Source organism: Erpetoichthys calabaricus, chromosome 18 (genome assembly GCF_900747795.2).
Source record: "Erpetoichthys calabaricus chromosome 18, fErpCal1.3, whole genome shotgun sequence".
Taxonomy (NCBI): Eukaryota; Metazoa; Chordata; class Cladistia; order Polypteriformes; family Polypteridae; genus Erpetoichthys; species Erpetoichthys calabaricus.
Genome location: NC_041411.2, coordinates 32,371,741 through 32,394,079, shown reverse-complemented (window position 1 = coordinate 32,394,079; position 22,339 = coordinate 32,371,741). Strand labels below are relative to the sequence as shown.

The 22,339-nt window shown below is 36.5% G+C and overlaps 1 protein-coding gene across 1 annotated transcript in view; it reads left to right on the top strand.

Annotated features, from left to right (window-relative positions):
- Positions 1 to 19,251, top strand: part of nisch (nischarin) — a 76,068-nt gene extending 56,817 nt beyond the window's left edge. The window contains 7 exon segments of the mRNA XM_028825381.2: positions 97 to 1,431; positions 4,975 to 5,158; positions 10,581 to 10,731; positions 13,836 to 13,961; positions 17,819 to 17,980; positions 18,164 to 18,693; positions 18,695 to 19,251. Of these exon segments, the coding sequence (XP_028681214.2) occupies positions 97 to 1,431; positions 4,975 to 5,158; positions 10,581 to 10,731; positions 13,836 to 13,961; positions 17,819 to 17,980; positions 18,164 to 18,693; positions 18,695 to 18,796 (2,590 nt within the window). The 3' untranslated portion in view covers positions 18,797 to 19,251.
- The last annotated feature ends 3,088 nt before the right edge of the window (positions 19,252 to 22,339 follow it).

Below are 22,339 nucleotides of genomic sequence, written 5' to 3'. Positions count from 1 at the left end.
TCTGTGTAGACTGTGTATATAAAGGTGTCATTGAAATTTCAAGGAATGCTTCAGTGCTAGACAGTACAGTTCTAATACACATTTTTTCTCTTGCAGTTGCTGCTACTGTTGCACAGAGGCAAAACACAGGAACTGGGCCGATATGAACATGACCATAGTGCTTCCTTTCTCTTGTGTTTCTTGCACTGAGACTAATGTTGACTTCACTACTCATTTATCAGCTTTGGTCAGCAGGGCCACAAAAGCACAACAAAGCACATCCAAAAGTGATAAGCACACAGAACCAGTGAAAGAAAGTAGACACCCACCATTAGGTGATGGCTATTTTGAAATGACATTGGACGAGGAGGTAAAAAATCCCACTTTCACTCTTGCTTCTGAGGTCCAGGTGGAAAATCCCTCAGGGAGAGACCAGCATCATATCAACAAGATGTTTTGGATTTTCTGCATTCAGGTTGATAAAGACCATAAGCAGTTTGTAACTTGTGTTGTGTTTTTGGATAACTTACTAGCCATCTTTCAAGTCCCTCAAACGGACCTCACAGGACACATCCAGAGAGCCTGTGTTGATATGGAAGCCATACTTACAGTTCCCTATTCAGATATAGAGGGATTTGGTTTTGACATTCCAGAAGTATGTATCTCCTTAAAGTTGAAAGCATGTGAAACACGCTGGTTTTTTCTTACTGACTCACAGAATTCAGCAGAACTTTTCTCTTATTTGACGAGGTTTGCATCAACAGCAAATAAATGTAGTCTTTTTCCAGATTATATGGGTCCCAAATTGCAAGACTTGATCAATCAGCTCCTTGAGGTGAATCAGCTGACTGACAACAGCTCAAGTGTTAAAGCAGTCTTTGTAGCTTATCTTCTGAATACTGAGGAGCTCAACAGTTGTACTAAGCAAGCTACATGTATATCTAATGTCTCTTCAAGCCCAGGAAAAGAAACATCTTTTTCAAACATTTTTTCTCTCTTATTGCAGTCCAATACACAGAAACAATTTTTGTATGTTCCCTGCCTGCTTATACTGACACTTAATTACTTTTATGTCATTAGAGTGGATTTTGTGGCCCTGGCAAATAAAACCTCTGCAATTAACAAGACCAACTGCTGGAAATTTACCCAGATTCCTCTGGCTTCGATTCTACAGTCACCCAAACAAGAATGTAGCTCACGTCCATCTTCTCCACCGTGCACCGGAGCATTCAGAGATCGCTATGTTGTTGAACTCATGACTGGCTACAAGTTTGTCACTGCTGTCTTCCTCCTTCCTCAAGACAAATTTCTTTTTCTAAGACTCTTCAGTCAGCTCAGAGCCAGCTTGCAGGATGTAAAGACAATAGCATTCTCCACAACGAGAAAATGCCACAGACCAATAAAGAACTATACTCTAGCTTCTGTGATGACTCAAAGAACCCCTGATAGCAGGTCAGTTGCCACTTTTACTTAACGGCTAATGTGACATTCAATGTCTTAATCCCCAAAACAACCCAATTTCTAGTGGGTAAATTAAATTCAGTTTTTCTTCTTCAGTTAAATATCTACAGAAAATGGTTAATTTTGTCTATGAAAATGTATTATTCCAGCATAAGACTTCACATTAAATATAGTGAAAGAATAAATATGTGTAGAAATCTTTTGTCATGCAGATCATTATGATGACTTTCAAGGGGTTTGAATACTTTGGCACGCCACTGTAGCATAGCAATAGACATGTGTTGCAGGAACAGACTCAACTGAACAAAATTAGGGCTTCTGCCTCCTAGAAATCGAGCTTCATAATACATAGATATAATTACTACCATTTGATTTATTTTTTTCTTTGCTAATATTTCCTGGTTCTTGCTAGACTTGATATTGCTTTATTGCTTATTTTTATGGTCAATTTACTAAATGTCCTGCTTTATTATTTAGTCTAATTTTCATTTATTCTACATTTTAAAAAAACATAACCTTAATCACCTCTGAAAAATATTCTATCCACCCATTCATTTTCGTGAATCCAGGTAATATAGTCCAGGGTCTTAAGAGGTTGGAAACTATCTGAAAAAGTGTTGGCATCTGAAATATGTCAGAAAATTAAGTATGCATTAAGCTACATATTTTTTTTTCTTTTTGAATAAATCTAATAGCAGCAACATGTTGTATCAGTGCTTGCTCCCAACCTCTCTATCTCTCTCTAATACAAAATACCTCACTAGGAATTATAATATTGTTGTTTCTAGATACACGTCGCTGTATTTTCCCCTAACATTTTACTAATAGAGATGACTGCTTTATTAATTACCATGTTTATGTCTTGGTTATGAATTAATAAGATCTGCTTTGTTACGCAAGTCTGAAGATATCTATATGCATTTCAAATTGTGAGTTCATCAGTCCAGCCCATCAATTACAATTTGATTTCATGTCAGTCTCAAGTATGTGGAACATGACAGTCTGTATCTGTGTGTCTTGTGCTTGCTTAATTGTCAGATGGAAATCCTTCTCATGTTTATATTTATGATCCCCATAAAATATTTAGGTGAATATAAACCATCTCTAGGAAGTTGGATGTCATCAGTGTTATGGACTGCTAAGAGAAGAGAATATGCAGTGCAGCACACAATCCCACACCAAGGCTGCTGATGCATTGAATACGTTTAACACTAGAATTACCAGAGCCTACGAAAAAACTCGTAGATCCGTCCCACCTTAAATCGCTTCACACTTCTCCATCAGCATCTTTTGTCCTGTAAATGTGTTGATAAACAGCAAGCAGCCTACTATCACATCACCCACTGCTGCACAGTTTTCTCAGCTCAAATCTGTTTACCTGCATGTCAGTTGCTTGGAGTTGTATAGAGTGAGAAGTCAATATCGTTATTTGGAACACATGCATTTCGTGTGTGTTCCGTGTCTACAACGATCTATGTAAACACATCGCTAAAACAGAAACTTTTTCATGTTTTAGTAATAATTGACAAAATGTAGACATGAAGTTTATAATGTGTGAAGCTTATTAAAGTCCAAATATCAAAGAAACACTTTCACAACAGGTACAAAAATAACAGAACAAATGCGCTCAGTCAGTCTGTAACAGCCGGTGTAAATGTATGATACTTGTAAAGGTTAGCTTTGTTTTTTTTTTTTTATGCAGTTTCATTCTCTGTCGTGTTCACGATTCCACCCTACTCCCACTCCCCATCTGACACTGCTGTTTTCACATAAAGACTCGCTATAGCTCAAATGTTATTTATTTGGATCACATAAAGACATGTTATAGCTCACATGTTATTTATTTCGCCAACGCTACACCTTCCAGATCTAAACACTAGTGTTGTGTATGTGCCCAAAAAAAGTCTAACTGCATTCTTGTACCATTGCTCGCGTACTAAAGTGTCAGCAGGTATTTTTCGTGACATTACACATGTAATTTGGGAGCATGCCTTTGACGATCAAACAGAGAGCTCTGCAGTTCACTTGTGACTTTATGCTGTAGATCTGACGTCCTTTGTATGTAAGAGCCAGATCTACAGCATAAACTCATGAATGCAGATCTTCCTATGTATATATACAAAGTGCATCGATGGCAAAAGTGGAGTGGAGTTGAGAACGTGAACGCGGCTAAGAGAATAACGGAATAGAAAAAACAAAGCTAACCTTTACAAGTATCATAAATTACACCGGCTGTTACAGACTGGTATCAAATGTACGTTCTTATTCTAAAATAGTAAGAATACGAGCAGCTCAGTTCTCAAAACGGACTCGCCCGGGATCGAACCCGCAAAGCTTTGATTACAAGTCAGCAGTTGATACTGTTGCGCCACCAAATCTCTCATTCCAATTGCGTGTCAATGTCGCAGGAAACACGGGTTGTTTTTCTGCAGTTATATTTTTGAATAAAAGCGCATTTGTTCTGTTATATTTGTACCTTTTGTGAAAGTGTTTCTTTGATATTTGGAATTCAGGCTTCACACATTATACTCTTCATGTCTACATTTTGTCAATTATTACTAAAACATGAAAAACGTTTATGTTTTAATGATGTGTTTACATAGATTGTTGTAGACATGGAACACACATGAAATGCATGAGTTCCAAATAACAATATAGTATGTATAAAAGGTGTCATTTTGCTTGACTTCTCACTCTATACAACTCCAAGCTACTGACATGCAGGTAAACAGATTTGAGCTGAGAAAACTGTGCGCCGGTGGGGGATGTGATAGCAGACTACTTGCTGTTTGCTGCTTATCGACACATTTACAGGACAAAAGACGCCGATGGAGAAGTGTGAAGCGATTTAAGGTGGGACGGATCTGCGAGTTTTTTCATAGGCTCTGGCAATTCTAGTGTTAACTCAGTTTAAAGATGTGCTTGGATCCTCAGACATTTGTAGACCTCTAGGCTCAAGAAGACTACAACTTTTAAAAGACACCTTCTGGCATATTCATTATGCTTTTAACATGAGTTGTTAAAAGTCACTGCAAGGCTTCATTGCGGTGTGAGTTGCATTTTCCAGTTCCTGTGGTTTAGCTCGGGTTTAATACGTGTGGTGACACGATATTATTAGTCTATGTTCATCAACACATTTCTTCACTGACTGTAATTTTCCTTTTAAGCTTTATCTTTTATTACAAAGCCTGTGCATTTTATCTATCTATCTATCTATCTATCTATCTATCTATCTATCTATCTATCTATCTATCTATCTATCTATCTATCTATAAGCAATTTAGCCTTTCAGATTTGCAAATTACAGTTCACGAATGTTGTTTAGATATAGGGAAGAACCTCTTCACAGTCTTTTTGCAATAGTAAAAGGTAGAAAATCTAAACTGTGAAATAAATGGTCTTCCCCAGAAATAGGGCTACCATGCTTAAAGTTCATTTTCTGTTGCTGTTAGTTTACATCCAGGTATTTGTGTGTATATATAACTTAATATATATATTTTTTTATTTCCCCTTTTTGTTTCCTGTCTTTCACAGCCCTCAGGGTTTTTCCAGGCCACATTTAACCCTTTCATTGCTGTACCCCTCTGATCCCTTGATACAGAAACTTACTGAAGAGAATCATTGTCCATTTCATCTCCAGGTGTCCCCATCTCTTGATTTCCTGACAGGTCTGAAAGGAGTTGAATTGGTTGAGTTCTTCTATAGCAGTATTGCAGAGGTAAGCCAGCCAGAGGAAAAGCAGAGTCCTTGTGATCAATAGAAGATAAAGTGCACTGTATGACCCTGTATTGTTTTATTTTTTCAATATATATCACGTCTTCTTATGAATCATAGAGCACTTAACATGAGACGTCCTTTAAATTTGCAGAGGCATAGCTCCTACTCCTGTAAAACAGGGAAATTTTTAGTTTTATTTAAATTTTCCCTGGACAACTTTGTTCCTTCTAGCATTTAAATTGTATGCATCATTAACACAAAAACAGGCTTTTAACGTACCAATTATAAAATTGGTTTCTGTTACAGTAGTATAACTTTTTAAAATATTTGTTTTGGTATAGTTACACTGTAAAACTGAATGATCATTTCTCTGCATTAATAAGACGTTTGCTCTTGCTGAGAGTCTGTTTCATGTCACTTATTGCTTCCATAGCACATGTTCTTTTCTCATTTTGTTTATTTGATATGTAGAGGCAAATACAGTGGAACCTCGGTTTTCAAGCATAATTTCGTTCCGGAAACATGCTCGCAGTCAAAAGCACTCGTATATCAAAGTGAATTTCCCCATAAGAAATAATGGAAACTCAGATGATTCGTTCAACAACCCAAAACTATTCATATAAAAATGATTAATACAAAATATAAAGAAAAAATACTTAAAGTGCAGGTTAATTTGTTTTATCTTTGAAAAGAATCATGGCTGGTGTGAGTGAGTTTCTAAATTCTTGTGGGATTCCACCCAACGGGACGACACGCAGAAGAGCGTCCCAAAGCAATTACAGTCTCCCAGTGCTGTAGCAGTTCGCCGTGAAAGCGAATCTGAAAAGATTGCGGACATGCTGTAAGTGCCTGCTGTCGATGGGTGATACAAAAAACAAGGAACATTATAAATGCGCAGGGCACAGTACTACTTGGCCACGATCCTGCCTGACTGCTGTGTCTGTGTATAGGAGAGTGGCAGATCCTGCTACAATAAATAACCGCGCTGTTGTTGTTTCAAGCTGAATAAAGCTGGTGTCGCTAAAGTACTGAGACTCAGCCTCGTGTTTTGGGGCGCATGACAGGGACTCGCACTTCACAGCACACGCACACAGTCACAATGCTGTAGTAAACAGTATACGCTCATACGGATGTTGACTATATGAATGAGGCACGCAGACTCAGACAGAGAATAGGAGACGATTGCCCACAATTCCTCAGCAAGAGAGAAAGAGAACCATCAGCTCAGTTGTGATCACATGATGCTCAGCAGACAAAGCATATACATACTACTCGTACTGCAAGACCTCACTCGTTTATCAAGTCAAAATTTATTAAAAATTTTAGCTCATCTTGCAAAACACTTGTAAACTAAGTTACTCGCAAACCGAGGTTCCACTGTAGAGTTTTAAAAACAGGTTATTTTTTTAGGTAGTAAGTACAGCATCTTTTACAAATGTTTTAGTAGTTTAAGTTCAATAGATTGAGTTGCATGTAGAGAGCAGTAACGTTTCAGGATTTTAACAGTTGCTTAAGTCAGTGGAAAGTGTTTTTGGGGCTGTAATGGTCTCTGCACATCTCATTTTATTTCTGTACACTTACAGGAGTCTGCTTAAAAGAATTTTTTTATGTGGTATGCAGAACAATGTGGCAACAAATATGTTTGTCTCTCAGACAGCTAAGATTGTCCTTAGTCTTTTCATATGTGTTCCGAATGTCAAGGATTTTGTATGTATGATTCATTTTGCTCTTACTGTGGTTGAAAATATAATCTCAGAGATCAGGGATCCCACAAAGTTATGTAAAACCAGGGTAGTCTTTGCTAGGATTAAAAAGATCATGGTTGTTAATTCTTCCATTCTCAAAAGTATTTTCTTGAAATAGCTATGGATGAGAGTAAGTAGAATGCTCCCTGCCCAATAAAAGTAACCCTCCCTGCTTTAATATCCTCTAGGCTACAGCAGTGCTTAGTGGTCAATTGCTCAAAAACAGGACACACCTGTATTGCCAAGGCCAGGTGATGTCTCCCTTACAGCTTTTCCACCCATAGGCTACGTCCACAGTAACACATTTTCATTTAAAAATTCAGACATTAATCTCATTTTTCAACCTTTTGTACACACTTCCAAGCATTGTATTCCCCCTAGATCTGTATACTTCTGAAATTGCTAGCTCTGTGTTCCATTGTGAATGGAAGAAAACAAAGACTCTAATTGCACTCTGATTTGCTTCTGCTTATTACATAGTCCTTCACTGACTGGATCATGCTCATTACAATGGCACATTCCCTGACTGGTCACCCTTCACTGAAGAAAACTATATTCCAACATAGCAGGCACAGAAGAGTTACTTTCCCTGGCGCCAAATGTGTTGCTTACATGTATACATTTTAGTTTCATTTTGTAGTTTAAATACAGCGTACATGCACAAAAGTCATGTAATTTATCGTTCACTTCAGATTTCCAATAAATCCCATGGCTGGTGGCTTTACACCCCCTTCAAGGATTTTTCCGCCAATTCATTAATGCCCAATGTAGGTGAATGTTTACATCATATTCTTTTTTAGTCATTTAAAGGTGATGTAGATGCCTTTGTAAATCATGCAAAAATGCTGGTATGGATGGAATTGTTTTAATTTAAAAACACTGCTTTTAAATGGAAATATAGTTGTGTGGATGTGGCCATTGGCAAGCAACAGCGGTCTGTATACTGAAAGTGGGTAAAGTAATGCAGAAGAATCTCTCTCTTGTTTTTTGAATGGATCCATTTCCAAATCTTCCTGACATTTGATGGTTTTTATTGGTGCATTAAATACTTGGTCTCATATAGCAACATAATAATAATAATAATGCATTTTATTTATACAAGGTGCCTTTCTAAGCACTCAAGGACACCGAACAAACAAAAAATTAAAAAGCACATTATATACAAAGCTTAAAACATCAGAAAATATAAAAATTAAAACCAAACAAAGCCACTGTAATCATAAAGAAATAGCCATTAAACAGATGGCTTTTAAGTTTACATTTGAAAGTTGAAAATGATTCAATATTTCTAAGCTCAGTAGATAGTGAGTTCCAGAGCTTGGGAGCAGAACGGCTGAATGCTGTTCTCCCCAAGGTGGTTAGACGGGCAAGAGAGACGGTCAGATGGATGGAGGAAGAGGGTCTAAGGTTACGGGAGGGATTGTCAACATGAAGACGGTCAAGCAGGTATGGAAGGGCGAGGTTATGAATGGCCTTAAATGTTAATAGCAGAATTTTAAAATCAATTCGAAATTTAATCGGGAGCCAATGAAGCTGCTGCAAGACCGTAATAATATGGTGAATAGACGGGGTTCAAGTAATGAAGCTGGCAGCAGAATACTGGACTAGCTAAAGCTTATGGAGAGATTTATTAGAGAGACCAAAGAGGAACGAATTACAATAGTCCAGATGAGAGTAACAAGACTGTGAACAAGAATGGCAGTGGTATGGGGGGGTGAGGGAGGAGTGGATGCAATTAATATTACGTAGGTGGAAGTAAGCAGACCTGCTGATGTTTTTAATGTGAGATTGGAAAGATAGAGTACTATCAACGATGACACCCAGACTCTTGACCTGAGGTGAAGGGGAAACAAAGGAGTTATCAATAGCAAGTGAAAGATTATCGGCTTTGGATAATGATGATTTTGTATCAATGAGGAGAACCTCAGTTTTGTCACTGTTTATTTTAAGAAAACCAGGATTTAATTTCAGCAATGCAGTCAATAAGCGAAGATGTTGGGAAAGAAGAGATGGCTTTACTAGCAGGGTAGAGCAGAGCAGAGCTGGGTGTCATCAGCATAACAGTGAAAATTAATGATATATTTATGAAAGATATTGCCAAGGGGAAGAAGATAAATAATAAAAAGAAGAGGTCCCACGACAGAGCACTGGGGCACACCTGAAGTAACAGCGGTGGGTTGGGATATGAAAGTTTTAAGCTGAATGAACTGAGTGCGGCCTGACAGGTAGGATCTGAACCAATCTAGTGGAGTGTGAGTCATTCCAAATCAAAGATAATCTATTAAGGAGAGTGGAATGACAAATAGCATCAAAGGCCATACTCGGATCAAGGAGGATGAGAATAGTAATTAAACCAGAGTCAGCAGCCATAAGAAGGTCATTGGTAATTTTAAGAGAATGTCACCCCACATCTAGATGATAGGTGTGCTGAAATGGGACCTGATCCTATTAAACAGAATACTGTATACTGTTAGATTAGCACTGAAGGTTTTCTCAACACATACACATACACAGAATCAAAAGTCCACTTGATAGCTATAACATTCATGTCAAATCAATAGTACTTTTGATGGCAATCGAGCATTTTAATTTTCTGTCAGGAACCATTTGTACATGCTTTGCTGTCTTGTGGAAATGGGAAGCATTCCTAGTAACCTAAGCAATTCCACTACCACTTCTTATTAAACCTCACCTTTGGTCCAGCCTTAAAATATTCCTGAAGTGTCTTGATACTCCATGCCAAGACCTGCTAATCATTACATAGGCATAGGTATTGTGATACAGATTTCTGCCAAGACATATTTCCATTTTTTGCAAATTTATGTTTTCTTAATTATACATTTCAATTTACACCTTTACCACTTTGGCCTATAGTAGGAATATTTTATTAAACAACCCCTATAGATTATAGTTTTTCAATGTTTTCAAGATATTTTCTGTTTAGATTTGCTTTTGGGAAATGGATATCTGATTTACATTCTGGCAGTAGGTGGAAAGCTATTCCCCAAAAAATAAATTCTTTGTCAATCTGTATTAAGAGTGGATCAATACAATTTGAAAGTACATGTCATGTTTATCTCATCAGAATTTTTATCCAGGATTGAACCAAGACAATAAGAAATGTAACCAACTGTCAGCACCGCTGAAGACTTGGATTAGATTTTCACCTATATGAAATCCACTAGTTCACTAATTTTACTTTGTTGTTAGATGCCTTCAGCGTCTAAACAGATGCTCACACACTTTTTAACCTTCTTTGGAATTGAGCTCCACATTATCTCCTTTCTTAGTGTGCAATCTAACATTATCTTTCTTAGCTTACTCTTTAATTTTCCTCAACTGGAAAAATCAAATGCAGTCCTTAAAAAGGCTTTGACACATACGTTGTTGTCTGAAATGAAAATAAATAAATAAATAGACTTTGATTGAGTGGGATCAGCCCAGCAATTTTACAAAAATTATTTTTGAACATACCCCATACCTTTAATACCTAGAGTAGTTCTGACGTTTTCATTTTTAAAGAAATTGGCTTTTGGGTAATACAAATAGCTAAAAGAAAAGGATTACATAAGTAATTTTATTCTGATGTATTTTATTGTGCCACTCTTCACAAAGTGAATAAAGTTATGATAAAGGTGAAGAATTTGGATTACATTTGTTTATAATTTTCTGTTTAAGGTTGAGAATGAAGAGTTAAGGCACCTGATATGGTCTGCAGTGGTGTTTTATAAATACCCTGATGTTGAAATGACTGCCTGCATCATGCTATCCACAAAAGCTGTATATTTTATCCTGGCTGATTCTGCAGCTGAACTCAACGATCAAACTTGTAAGCATCAATTGTTATGAAGTCAATCTAATAATTGCAGGTTTGCTTTTGTTTTTGAGTCAATTTTGGTATTTCTGATATTTTATTTTTAAAATATGCAACAGTCTGTCACATATTTTCACTAATATATTGTGAAATTTTAACCAAATTGGCAGAAGGTCAGGTCACTCAAAGACGGTCACAGAGCACAGGTTACATCATCTAGAAATTTATACATGCAGTCAAAACATTGAAATATTAAACTCTAAGCTTTAAGCTTGACAGCTAACAAAATAGCTTTCACATAGGCTAAGAAGCACAATACCAGAGCACTGATTTTAGCCCATGCCACACATTTATTTCCCAAGGCCCTACCATCACTTTTCTGTTTTTGTTTTATTAATGTGGCTAACTACGAAGGCAGACAGGTACAGCCTGAAAGGAGTCAGAGTTCAGGCCTGTACCTTACATTTTCTTTCTACTAAATCTATTCTGTAACTGTTAATAATGTCCTATCTGGTTTGCAGATAGCATCATAAAGCAAATGTATGTTAATTTATATAAAGAGTCATGTGCAAATTGCTGAAGCACAAGTTAAGTGATTTTTTGTTTTGTTTTGTTATTATCACAATCTACTAGATTCAGTGCTTTGGTGTGCACCTTGTATTTTGTAATGAGCTTCCCTACAATGCTTGGCTTGTGTTCTTGGGTGTGAAAAATTACCAGTTCATGAGAAATAAAGATTTAATATACACTGCCTGGCAACCCAAAGAGCTGTATTAAGAAGTGTGAGACTTGGGGTTAAGACTTGGGGGTTAGGGGGGGGGGAATAATGACAAGAGACAGTGAAATACCCTTGGTAAGCAAGAATCTTGGTAGAAAAGAAAAGCAGAATATCCAAAACATTCCAGTCTTATGCAGTTGTTTGAATCTCTGTGGAGTGTGCTTTATACATAATGCTTGGGTACGTTGCTTTGATTTGTGGTCATGTACAGGTAGTACAGAAAAATGAATACTTATTACCGTATATACACACGTATAAGTCGGGTCTTGAAACCCGAAAAATCGTTAATAAAATCAGACCCTGACTTATATGCCCGTTCAAAAATGCGACACTGAATTATTTTTTTTTTTACACATTATCTTGCCTCCTCCAATCTCGCATCAGTTTCTCAGACATATCGAATTTTGTTGCCGCAGCACAGTTACCAATTTCTTTTCGATTAATTTAAAACCATCTTCATAATTTCGTCTGATCGAACGCTCCATTGCACATATGGGATGCTCTTACCATAAAGGTGTATGAGGGTGTGAGATACAAAACACAAATCAGTGCAAATGTTGTTTGGGTATTAAGCACTTTGAGCTACATTTTTTTGTATGAAAATGTGCTGTATAAATAAATGTTGTTGTTGTTACCGTGTGGTCACGTAGGCACAATAGAAAGAGAGAGGTTAAGACCACGTGCTGATACAGTGCATTTCCGCACCCACATAGAAAAAAAAGGTGGTGTGCTCCGTGGTTACTCTCTTAGGTGGGCGTTAGCATATCATAATTCCTTGTACCAATAGCGTGAGTTTTGCGCATTCCACTTATACGCCCGACATTATAAAATACCAGAAATTATACAGTAAAATCAAGTCCCGACTTACCCACGGGAGACCTTATCCGTGAGTATATACGGTACATTTTTCACTTTAGTAGCTACATACAATCGAGATGTGAGGATTGGTGGTTGTATTGAAGATAGATGACAGCAAAAAGGTAGTGGTGGAGGCAGTACTTCAGTATGTAAACGTATATTTAATCAGGATAGGGTGAAGACTCATGTCTTTTTTGTACGACTTGCATTGAAGTTTATTGCCTATGCTACTTGTATAATATAACATACAAATAATATCAAGTGCCACCATTTTATTTTTTACATTAAAACATATTTTTGTTCAACCCTGTTAAATTACAGTCCTACCTTTTCAATCTCCTTCATTTAGGATAAACTGTATACACATTTTTCATATAATCATTTTTCTTATGTGCTCATTACTGGTACATGCATTATTTCTTCATCTATGAGAGCTCCCATTGTATTGCTATAAACTTGATTTTAAATTGAACATTGTTTCCTAGAGAAATATTAGAACTTTTTGCAATCTTTCTCACAGATGTGCAAAGCATTATATTCATTTTAATAACGCTGCCAGCTTTATGCAGTATTGCTACTAAGAAAATTTGGCTATCCAATGAATTCAGTGGTGCGTAGGCATGTAGTGAGTTGGCATCCCAGCTCCACCCAAAATGAGGATCGTTAGTCAAGGTGCAATGAAAACCTTTAGATACCATAATAAGGGAATCAACAGAAGAAATCAACACAACTTAAATACTGTATTTAATGAACCAAAGGAATTCTAATATTGAATTATAGGTTTTTCAAATCAATCAACCAAAATAAGTATACAGGAGAATTATGCATGACATTGAAGCACAAAGACTTTTAAAAATGCATTTTTTCTAAAAAGAAAAAAAAAATGCTGAACAGATCCTCACAATTAACGTAGAAAAAGTAACACTATCCTAAGAATTTACTGAGCGTAAAGTATGCTAAATAGTCTAGTCCTAAGTGCAACAAGGGATGTCCAAACCCATAAACCAGCACATTTTAAAGTCTAGAGAAGCATGAACTACTTGAAGTGACAGAAGGAGAATAGCATAAAAGAAAGTCACATACATAAGAACAAGAGGCTACAGGAAAACATCAGCATGCCCCAGCTCTCCTGCTTATGATGTGCACACATTCTCTTGCACAGTATGTAATAGTACCTTTATTACCAAATCTGAAGCCTACCTTGGGAATGCACAGTCAAAAGGCCTAAGAATATTCTAGAGCTTAACCCCAATGATTTAATAACATGGTTAACAATTTAGTCTGAGTCCAAACTGAATAGTGAAGGTAAGGTGGAGAAAATACTAAAAGCAGTAGAAAGAGCTTAAGCCAGAACATGATACAGAGATCATTTTTTATAGTTGCAGTAGAGCCTTATTTGTACTTTCAGCTCATTTTTATCATTTTATAAAAATGATGTGCTTAGAGACACACACGAATTACTTTTTATTTTATTTTATTTCAGTAGTTTGGAACAGTGTAGCTGATGGAGAGAAACAAGATTTTCACCTATCATATTGCCTTGTAATAAAGCTGAATGAGCTCCAGTCAGTCAGTGTTGGCCTTTTTGACCAGTACTTCAGGATTACAGGTAAGCAGTATTGCCAATATCTTCCCTGAAATGCTACAGTGTGTTTATATAAAAAAAAAAAAAAAAAAAAAATGTGCTTGAATTATGCTTAAAGGATACATTTGGCATATTTCAAGTCAAAATTATTTCTTCACATTCATGGTATATATTAATTTTAATTTTCTAAAGTGAGGCTTTTTTATTTTATTTAAAAAATTCTTTGTCAGTTCTTGCATTTTACCATGGGGCTAATGGATACACAGGTCTATAGGTGAATGAAGAATCCTTAAAACATACCAAATATGTTCATTTTTCAAGCCAAAAATATTATTGAGTATTGATCTGTGCCTTGAGATTGCACACAGTATTGCAAAACCGCATATCTGTGATTTTAAGAAGGAAAAAGCACAAAGCAAAATCTTGTTGTGACATTTACCCATTTCAAAAGGAGACTGTGTACTTTGCCCCACCTCTTGTCTTCTGTGGCATCTTTCAGGCCCTGGGGTGTGAATCCATCTAGGAAAGTCATCACCAAATCCAGCTATTGACACTGAAAGTTGATGCCATGATGTGAGTTGCTGTCCGTGTTCTGTAGGGAACTAGGAAATAATAACTGAAAAGTATACACTTATGATCGCTAATATCTTTGACAGTGTGGAAGGTTGTTTTGTTATTTCTGCGGCAGCTTCCACCATGTGGAAACACATGCCACAACTTCACTCCTTTCACCCAAGGTCAGAGGCAACCTATCTGTCACTCTTCCTCCCGGTTCCTCAACAGTAACTACGCATCAGGAGCAAAATCCCAGTTGGCAGTTTTCTACCAAACATGCATACTGTACTAGTAATCATACATGCAAGGTATGGCTAATACTCACTTTTGTTGCCAGCGGTTTAGACATTGATGGCTGTGTGTTGAGTTATTTTGAGGGGACAGCAACACCGACTACTTTACATTGTATCAAAGTGTCATATCTTCAGTGTTGTCCCATGAAAAGGTATAATAAAATATTTACAAAAATGTCAGGGGTGTACTCACTTTTGTGAGATACTGTATTTTCTAACTTATGAATTTTTACTATGTATATTCCAGCCACTGTTGATTCTGAAACTGACAGGAGAAATGTGTTCTCAGGTCATACAGTAAGTGTTCCAAAGCTCAGACATTTTGCAAGAGGAAAAGTGCACAGAATGATAATAATCCCTGTGATGCTAAAGCATGGTTCTGTGTTGTCTTTATGGAATATACAGAACACATCTTAAAGGGGAATTTGACCATACAAGGACACTCTCTCCACACTTTCCTTCTCTCAGGGAAATGGTGGTTTTCATTTTTCCCCCCATCATAGGGCTTCACTTACTGATTTCAGCTTGTAGGTGGAAGGACATCTTATGGGTCCAGGTCTTCAGAACTGTTTTAGCTGCAGGTGGTTGTTCAAAATGAAAAGTGAAATGCATTCATTATGGCTATGGCAATGATGAAGGTGGCAAGTCAGCCTTACAAGAATAATTGCACAAGCAAGGCTAAGCACTTTGTTTTGTGAATGTTTCAACAAATGTATTAGTGTTCATGGGGATTATGTTAAAAAGTAAAAGTTGCTTGGTTTTACTGATATTTCTTTTATAGGTCAGACTCCATGTTTTTTTTATAATCCTTAATGAATCCATATTATTTATCTGAACCCACTTTGTTTATTGCAAGAGTGTAGAAAGCCATTGCCTAACCTGTAGCTAGGAATAAACTGCAGCTAGGAAGAAAATACACTCACAAGTCGTGGGAGAGTTTAGAATTTCTAATTTACTTGCCTACTCTTGGATGTTCTAAAGTGAAGTATATAATGTCTTACGAAGTTTCAAAATATTGGTCTAGATTGGGGTATCAAGCTGAGTTCCCAGAGGGTCACAGTGATTGTGGAGTTTTGTTTCATCTACTTTCTCTATTAGTAAGCAGTTACTAGTTCTAATTGACTTGCATTTTAATTGTTTAATTATTCAAGTAACCATCAGTCAAACAATAATGAGATGCAAAGTGAGTTGACCAGGATGACATATTTCCCATATGTATTTGGGTCTTTCATACTGTATCTGTCACAATAAAATATTTGAAAAGAAGAAAAGTTAAGGTCTGAAAAATACTGATCTGCTGTGATCCACAAAGCATTTGAATGATGATGTCAAAAAAAGGTAAACTATTTTGGAATAGGCTTGTGTGTCAGAATGAAAACACCAACATGCTATAGAATTAACTAATGGATTTAATTCCCAGCTACAGTACATAGGAGGTTGCCTTGAGTGGAAGTGGTGGCCCTCCAGTCCTATTTGAAACCTCTGTGTTTGCTAGTCATTTGTTGGTTCACTTTACATCTCATTTTTGTTTGGCTGCTAGTTAAGGGATAAAAAAACTATTAAGCAAGACAGTTAAAATGAAGTCAGTAATATATAATAAAATAATTAGTAACTGGTTAATAATTTAAGAAAGTGGCTGGAAAGAAAATGTGCAGCCACTGCGGCACCTCATGATCTAAGATTGAAACCCCTGCTGGAGACATTGTAGTTGTAATAATGCTAATGTTTGCTTATGTGTTTATTAGAACACTTTACAATGTTATGCCTTTGGTTGTCGATCTGTATGTGTGATTTAAAGGAATATTCCACCCCAAAATTATATTTTTTTATTTGTTTCTTATTGCATGTAATTTGTAGTGATTGCAGAGAGAAATTTTTAGTCTCTTATGACTTTTTCAATGGAAGATCTGCCTCTTCCTCCTTATTTGTTGATCAAGAATGCTGTCTTCAATTCAAAAAGTCCTATCCAGGATTAGTTTCCTGTTTATAATATGTGCTGATTTTTCCAGAGATATGTATGTAACAATATTTTAGGAAAAAGCATGCATTTTACACATTTTGAGCATACATCTGGATAACTGACATGTGAATTATGTGCCACAAGTAACTAGAGAGGTTTTTTTTTTCTTTCCATTGTTTTTCACATCATTTGCCGTTGTACAGCATTTGTCATTTTTGGCTTCTATTATATTATAAACTTTTTCTCTTCATTCTGCATGAAAACATGACATTAAAAATTTGTCTCAGCCATCACTACAATCTACATGGGATAAGTAACATATGAAAAATATCATTGTTGGGTGCAGTATTCCTTAAATATCATGCTGTCTTCTGGCAGCATCTCTGATGGGAGTCACAAAAGAAAAACAGCAAACAGAAAACTGACAATCTTTAAGTAAAAAAATGTTAAAATAGCTGAAATAAATCATTACCTTGCAGCACTGATAATACTGGTGTACCCCATTGCTCTTAAGCTTTCCATTCAGCACACAGTGATGTTTTAGTGATATGAGCTGTAGAAAGAAAATGTGTATTGATAAAAAAATACAATACTTTTTCTTTCAGGATGGTGGAACTCGTGTTAAAAAGCGTAGTGTCACTCAGTGACATGACGTTATTACATTTAAAAGTGATGCCTACTAGCTAAATTACAAACAACATCCTGTCCTAAATGGCATTGCCCTCTACTGTATGTCTGCCTTTTTCACTTTCGTACAGAAGGATTAGTGTTGCATACATACAGTTAGTCTTCAGAGTATTTAATTTCCCTTTAAATGCCTGCCATTCACACAGATGCCTCCACTGGTGGTGTGTCTGTGGGTTTAGTGTTCTTCTGTGCTTCTGTATAAGCGTTTTGAGATAAGTGTTGAATCTGTTCTTACATTTTTCAATGATGGTTTGATTTTACAGTTACAAAACAATTAAGAGCGATATGCACAGTCTCAACTATTCAAACTCCCATGACAAGGAAATATGCTGTTCATATGCTCTGAGTATTCAATTGTTTATATTTATTTATTTATTTTTTTGTAGGAACCTCAGCAGGTCATATCATTTCCTGTTTGTCCAGAGACAGCTATGCTACACATTTGTTTATTCAGCAGCTTATGGCTGTCCTCTCATTATTAGAAAAGACCCCATCCCCTGAGCCGGCTGAGCAAGACTTTTATACAGAGTTTAGCAAAAAAAGTACAGGTAATGTTTGTATAAAGTATTTTTTGAAAAATGTAAAGTTGTTTGCCTAAAAAAATATTACTGGACATATGTAATCTAGGCATTTTTTTCCTAAAGGTTTGTGCATTATGTGTGGAGTTACAGGACTGATGATGATGGTTTCTGACTAGTAATTCATGTACTTTTATCTCAATTTCATGGCAGGTAAAATGGAAAACTATGAGCTAGTTCATTCAAGCAGGGTAAAGTTCATCTATCCCAGTGAGGACGAAATTGGCAACTTGACATATATTGTTGCAGAGAAAACAGGAGAACTGTCCAATCTTCTGTCCTGTAACATTCTCCTTTATGTCCTGGTGTTTCAAGTGTGCCATTTCAAAAGTACAGCACTCGAAAACCAGCCTGTATTACACGCCAAAACATTAATTCTTACCAGCACTTACATGTTTCTCTTTGATGAGGATTATGTCAGCTATCCACTGCCCGACTTTGCAAAGGAGCCTCCGCAAAAAGAAAAATACCAGCTGACAGACGCCAGAAGGATTCGAGACCTTGATCGGGTGTTAATGGGCTACCAGCCATATCCACAGGCACTTACCTTTGTATTTGATGATGTCCAGAGCCCAGATCTTTTATGTGGATTAACAATGGATCACTTTGCTGATGAGCAGATTAGCAGCATGAAAGCTGGAAGTGGGAATGACACAACCAACCAGGAGATCCAATGGTGTGTTTTTTGTACCAGGTGCGGACAGTCGAGAAAAACTCATTTCTCTTCTGGCACGGCAATGGGAGATCCTTTGCAGCAGAGAACTTCCTGTAGAACTGACTGGCTAATGAGAATCAAAGACAGTAATGAACACCTACCCCTGTCCAAGTTTTGACAGAAAGCAAACACATGTATTGTACTTGTATATAGTATCCTTGCACAGAGCATCCTGGGAAATTGTGTTTAAAACCAAAGGAGTCTAAAATGTACAAATCTTTTCACCTAACATTCTTGTCTGAAAATGTATTGGTAATAAATAGGATCTTTATTGTTTAATTGACGTTTTCTTCGGTGACGCATGCTATGTGTCCTTGTGAACTTTTTTCTGTATTTGTATCAAATGTGCAATTAAGAAATATGCAAATTGTGCAATTTAATTTGTGGGAGAAATTAAGTCGGTCTTATAGACCCTTTTAAACTGTTTAGTTTGTTCGTTTTAATTCACATGTACTTGTTTTAGCTTTAAATGTTTCATCTGAATAAGGGTAAGGAGGAAAATAAACATGCTATATTAAGTATGCTATCTATAGTCTTGCGCTGCCATCCCTCACTCCTTTAACTTGATTGTGCTTTAATTTCCTTTGTTCAGTGCCATCTTGTGCTAATATTATTTTGTCTGCTGCAGATCAGACACATTTACTGAATAGCCTTCCAAGGCCAACAGTACGGGTTATAGAGAAGTCAGCGAGTTCCTCTGAAGTATCCTGTCCTTGCCCCCTGAGAGATCAGGTAACTGGCATTGAAGTTAAACACTTCAAAAAGCAGAAGCAGGTTTTCTTTTTTTCTTAACGCTTTCCATGAGATTATGAAGTTGAATGAGCTTTTAATGAATGCATTACAAATTGTTCTTAGGACAGTTATGCAGCTAAATTTACTAGATTTCTGATTTATTGCAGTTTAGAATTATAGTTGAGCACTCGTAGATTCTTGATTAAAAGTTGAAAGGATTGAATCAAGCAGAATTTTTAAACAATGTCTAAAGCTGTCTTTCTGATTGAGCCCTGTATCCTGCTGCTTCCATCTTATTGATCAAAAGAATAAAAGACCTTCATTTTAACCCCTCACATGCTGCTAGGAATTGCATGAGAAATCTCTCAGTGAAAGAGTGACTTTTACAATTTCGTGTTGCCAGTCAGATTGTTATGCTTCAAATTATTCCTCAGTTCATGGCTTACAGGAATATCAGACTGCTCTTGAATAAGAGAACTTGTCTTTAGGGAATGTATAACATCTGATGTCCTTTCTAAAGAAAACGGTCCGTAGCTATAAAGAATATGCAATGCCAAAATATTTCCTTGTTTACTTCTACTGTAACACCAGGTTGTTGTGAAAAATCTGGATGCAATTTACCCTTTTAATTGTATCCATTGTTTAACATTTAACATTACAGTTCTTTTTTGTGTTTGATATATATTCCTAACATATATGCATTTTATGTCGTCTTTAAAATAAAATACCAAACATCAGACATGCACAGTATATTTATTGCTTTCCAAGGTAGATCTTGGGAAAAAATTCTGAAGATTTATAGCATCCATGCCCGTAATGGCTTGAGATAACTGTTACTCATTTGACCCCAGACACTAATCTATTTGAATTTTGTCATGTCTAGTGTGGATTTTTTAAGATGCCATAATACACAGAATATTTACATTCCTCCGTGCTTATTCGTCCATCTCAAGTTTGAAGATGTTAAATCTGCTTACTGGCTGGAGTGTCTTTTCCATACTCTTCTTGCCAAAACTGACATTGGTTCCTTAGTTTCTCTTGCTTTTTCTGCTCTTCTGAATCTTACTTTGCAGCGTTTGGAGCCTCACTGCTGGAAAGCCTCCTCCATTCAGGATCTTCCTGTGTGGCATAGCTTTAAATGAAGAAGCAGGGTGATTCACTTGTTCTTCAGCCTTTGGTTTCAAAACAGGCCCTGTACCAGTGTTTATTTTTGGTTCCCAGTCAAATCCTGTCATTCTGATTAGATACTTGTAGCTTGTGTATGACCATCCAGGGCATGTAATTTCAGGATTGCTGGTGTGCACAATAGTGTAATTGCAGCCATTTCTGACTCTCTCACACTCAACAGGCCAAGCAGTTGGCCGCATTGGTCTGAAATGTACAAGAAAAAAGAAATACAGTATTAAGTTACTTCATTTGTTTTTTGTTTTTTTTGTTATTTAGCTAAAAATTGATTTATTGATCAGATTTAATTTACGGTAATTTGTATAGTGAATAAGGATTATGGACCTCTTGGACCAGCATGGCTGTAATAATATTCTGTGACCTTTCATTTTTGGATTTTATTTTAATGATCATTTTCAGAGAAAGTCATTTTACTGTCAGTTTACTAGATACAGTTCCTTAAGTCTTTAAAAGAGACACACAAGCTCTGTCAATCCATCCATGATCCAACCCCTCTTAATCTGTTTCATGGTTGAAAGAGATCTATACTGTTCTCAGTAACATTAGGTGTAAGGCAAGTACCAACCCTGAAGGGAGCTGCCTCACTCCTAAAAAGCCAATTTATGGCCATTAATGAATCTTAACACACACGCATATCTTTTTCTTGACTTAGTGAAAATGTGCAAACTTCACATAGTGCCTTGAACTCTGGAGCTGTGGGGCAGCTGTCCCACCTTGGTCCACATAAAATAATGTGCTTTATTTATCATACTCTTCCATTTCAGTACCTAGAGAAGTGCAGGCAGACTCAAAGAGGACTTGGAGAACAGCCAAACATCAGCGTGTAAAAGACTGACACTGGACTCTAACCTATTGCAGGACAAGCCCAAAGTCTAAATTCAGTCTGATTGCAGTCTGAAAAGAGAGTACATCAGATTCCCCCATTGCTATTTATCTGTAATTTGTATCTACTGCTTTTGATTGATTACATTCAAGGGACCCTGCTGTCCTAGAGTGTAAAATTTCATATTTTAAAATTACAGTCTGCTTATATTCATTTTTAATTTTGCTCAGATGCTTCAGGATGAACTGAATTTACAGGACCATAAAATACAGGGGCAATTCACATTGAAAGCATCCTTTCTTGTATTGCACCAGTAACTTGTAACTTTAGTGCATCTGTTTCAGTTGGTTTATAATTTAATTGTAGAGGGAATTGAAAACAACTGCAGATGCCACAGGATTAGAAGCTGTTTCAATTAATTTATAGCTTGAGGACGAAAGCAGTACGTAGGTGTATAACAAACATAAAAAAAAAAAAAAAATAAAATAATCAAAGACTTTGAGCAGAGTCATTCATCATAAGGACAGCCTGCCAATCAAATGTGTGTCAGGTATCATTTCTGCAAGCCCCACATGAAATTTCAACATAGAGTAATCATTGACCCGTCTGAAGGACAGCAGAGCAATGCCATAAAAGAAACAACGTCCACGATCAAGACATGTCATAAAGAGAAAGAGACCGTTTTGCCAGAATGTCAACGAATGTGTACAGTAACTTGTGCATCACTTTGATTCCTAAATTAAAAAACATCCCAGTACAAAGTTTTACCATGAAAATGCGGATTTCCAGTAAGCTTTTCTAAGACTATATCCAGACTTTTGCTATCATTTTTATTTTCTATTCTACTTTTCTTCCATTGGTATTATTTGATAAA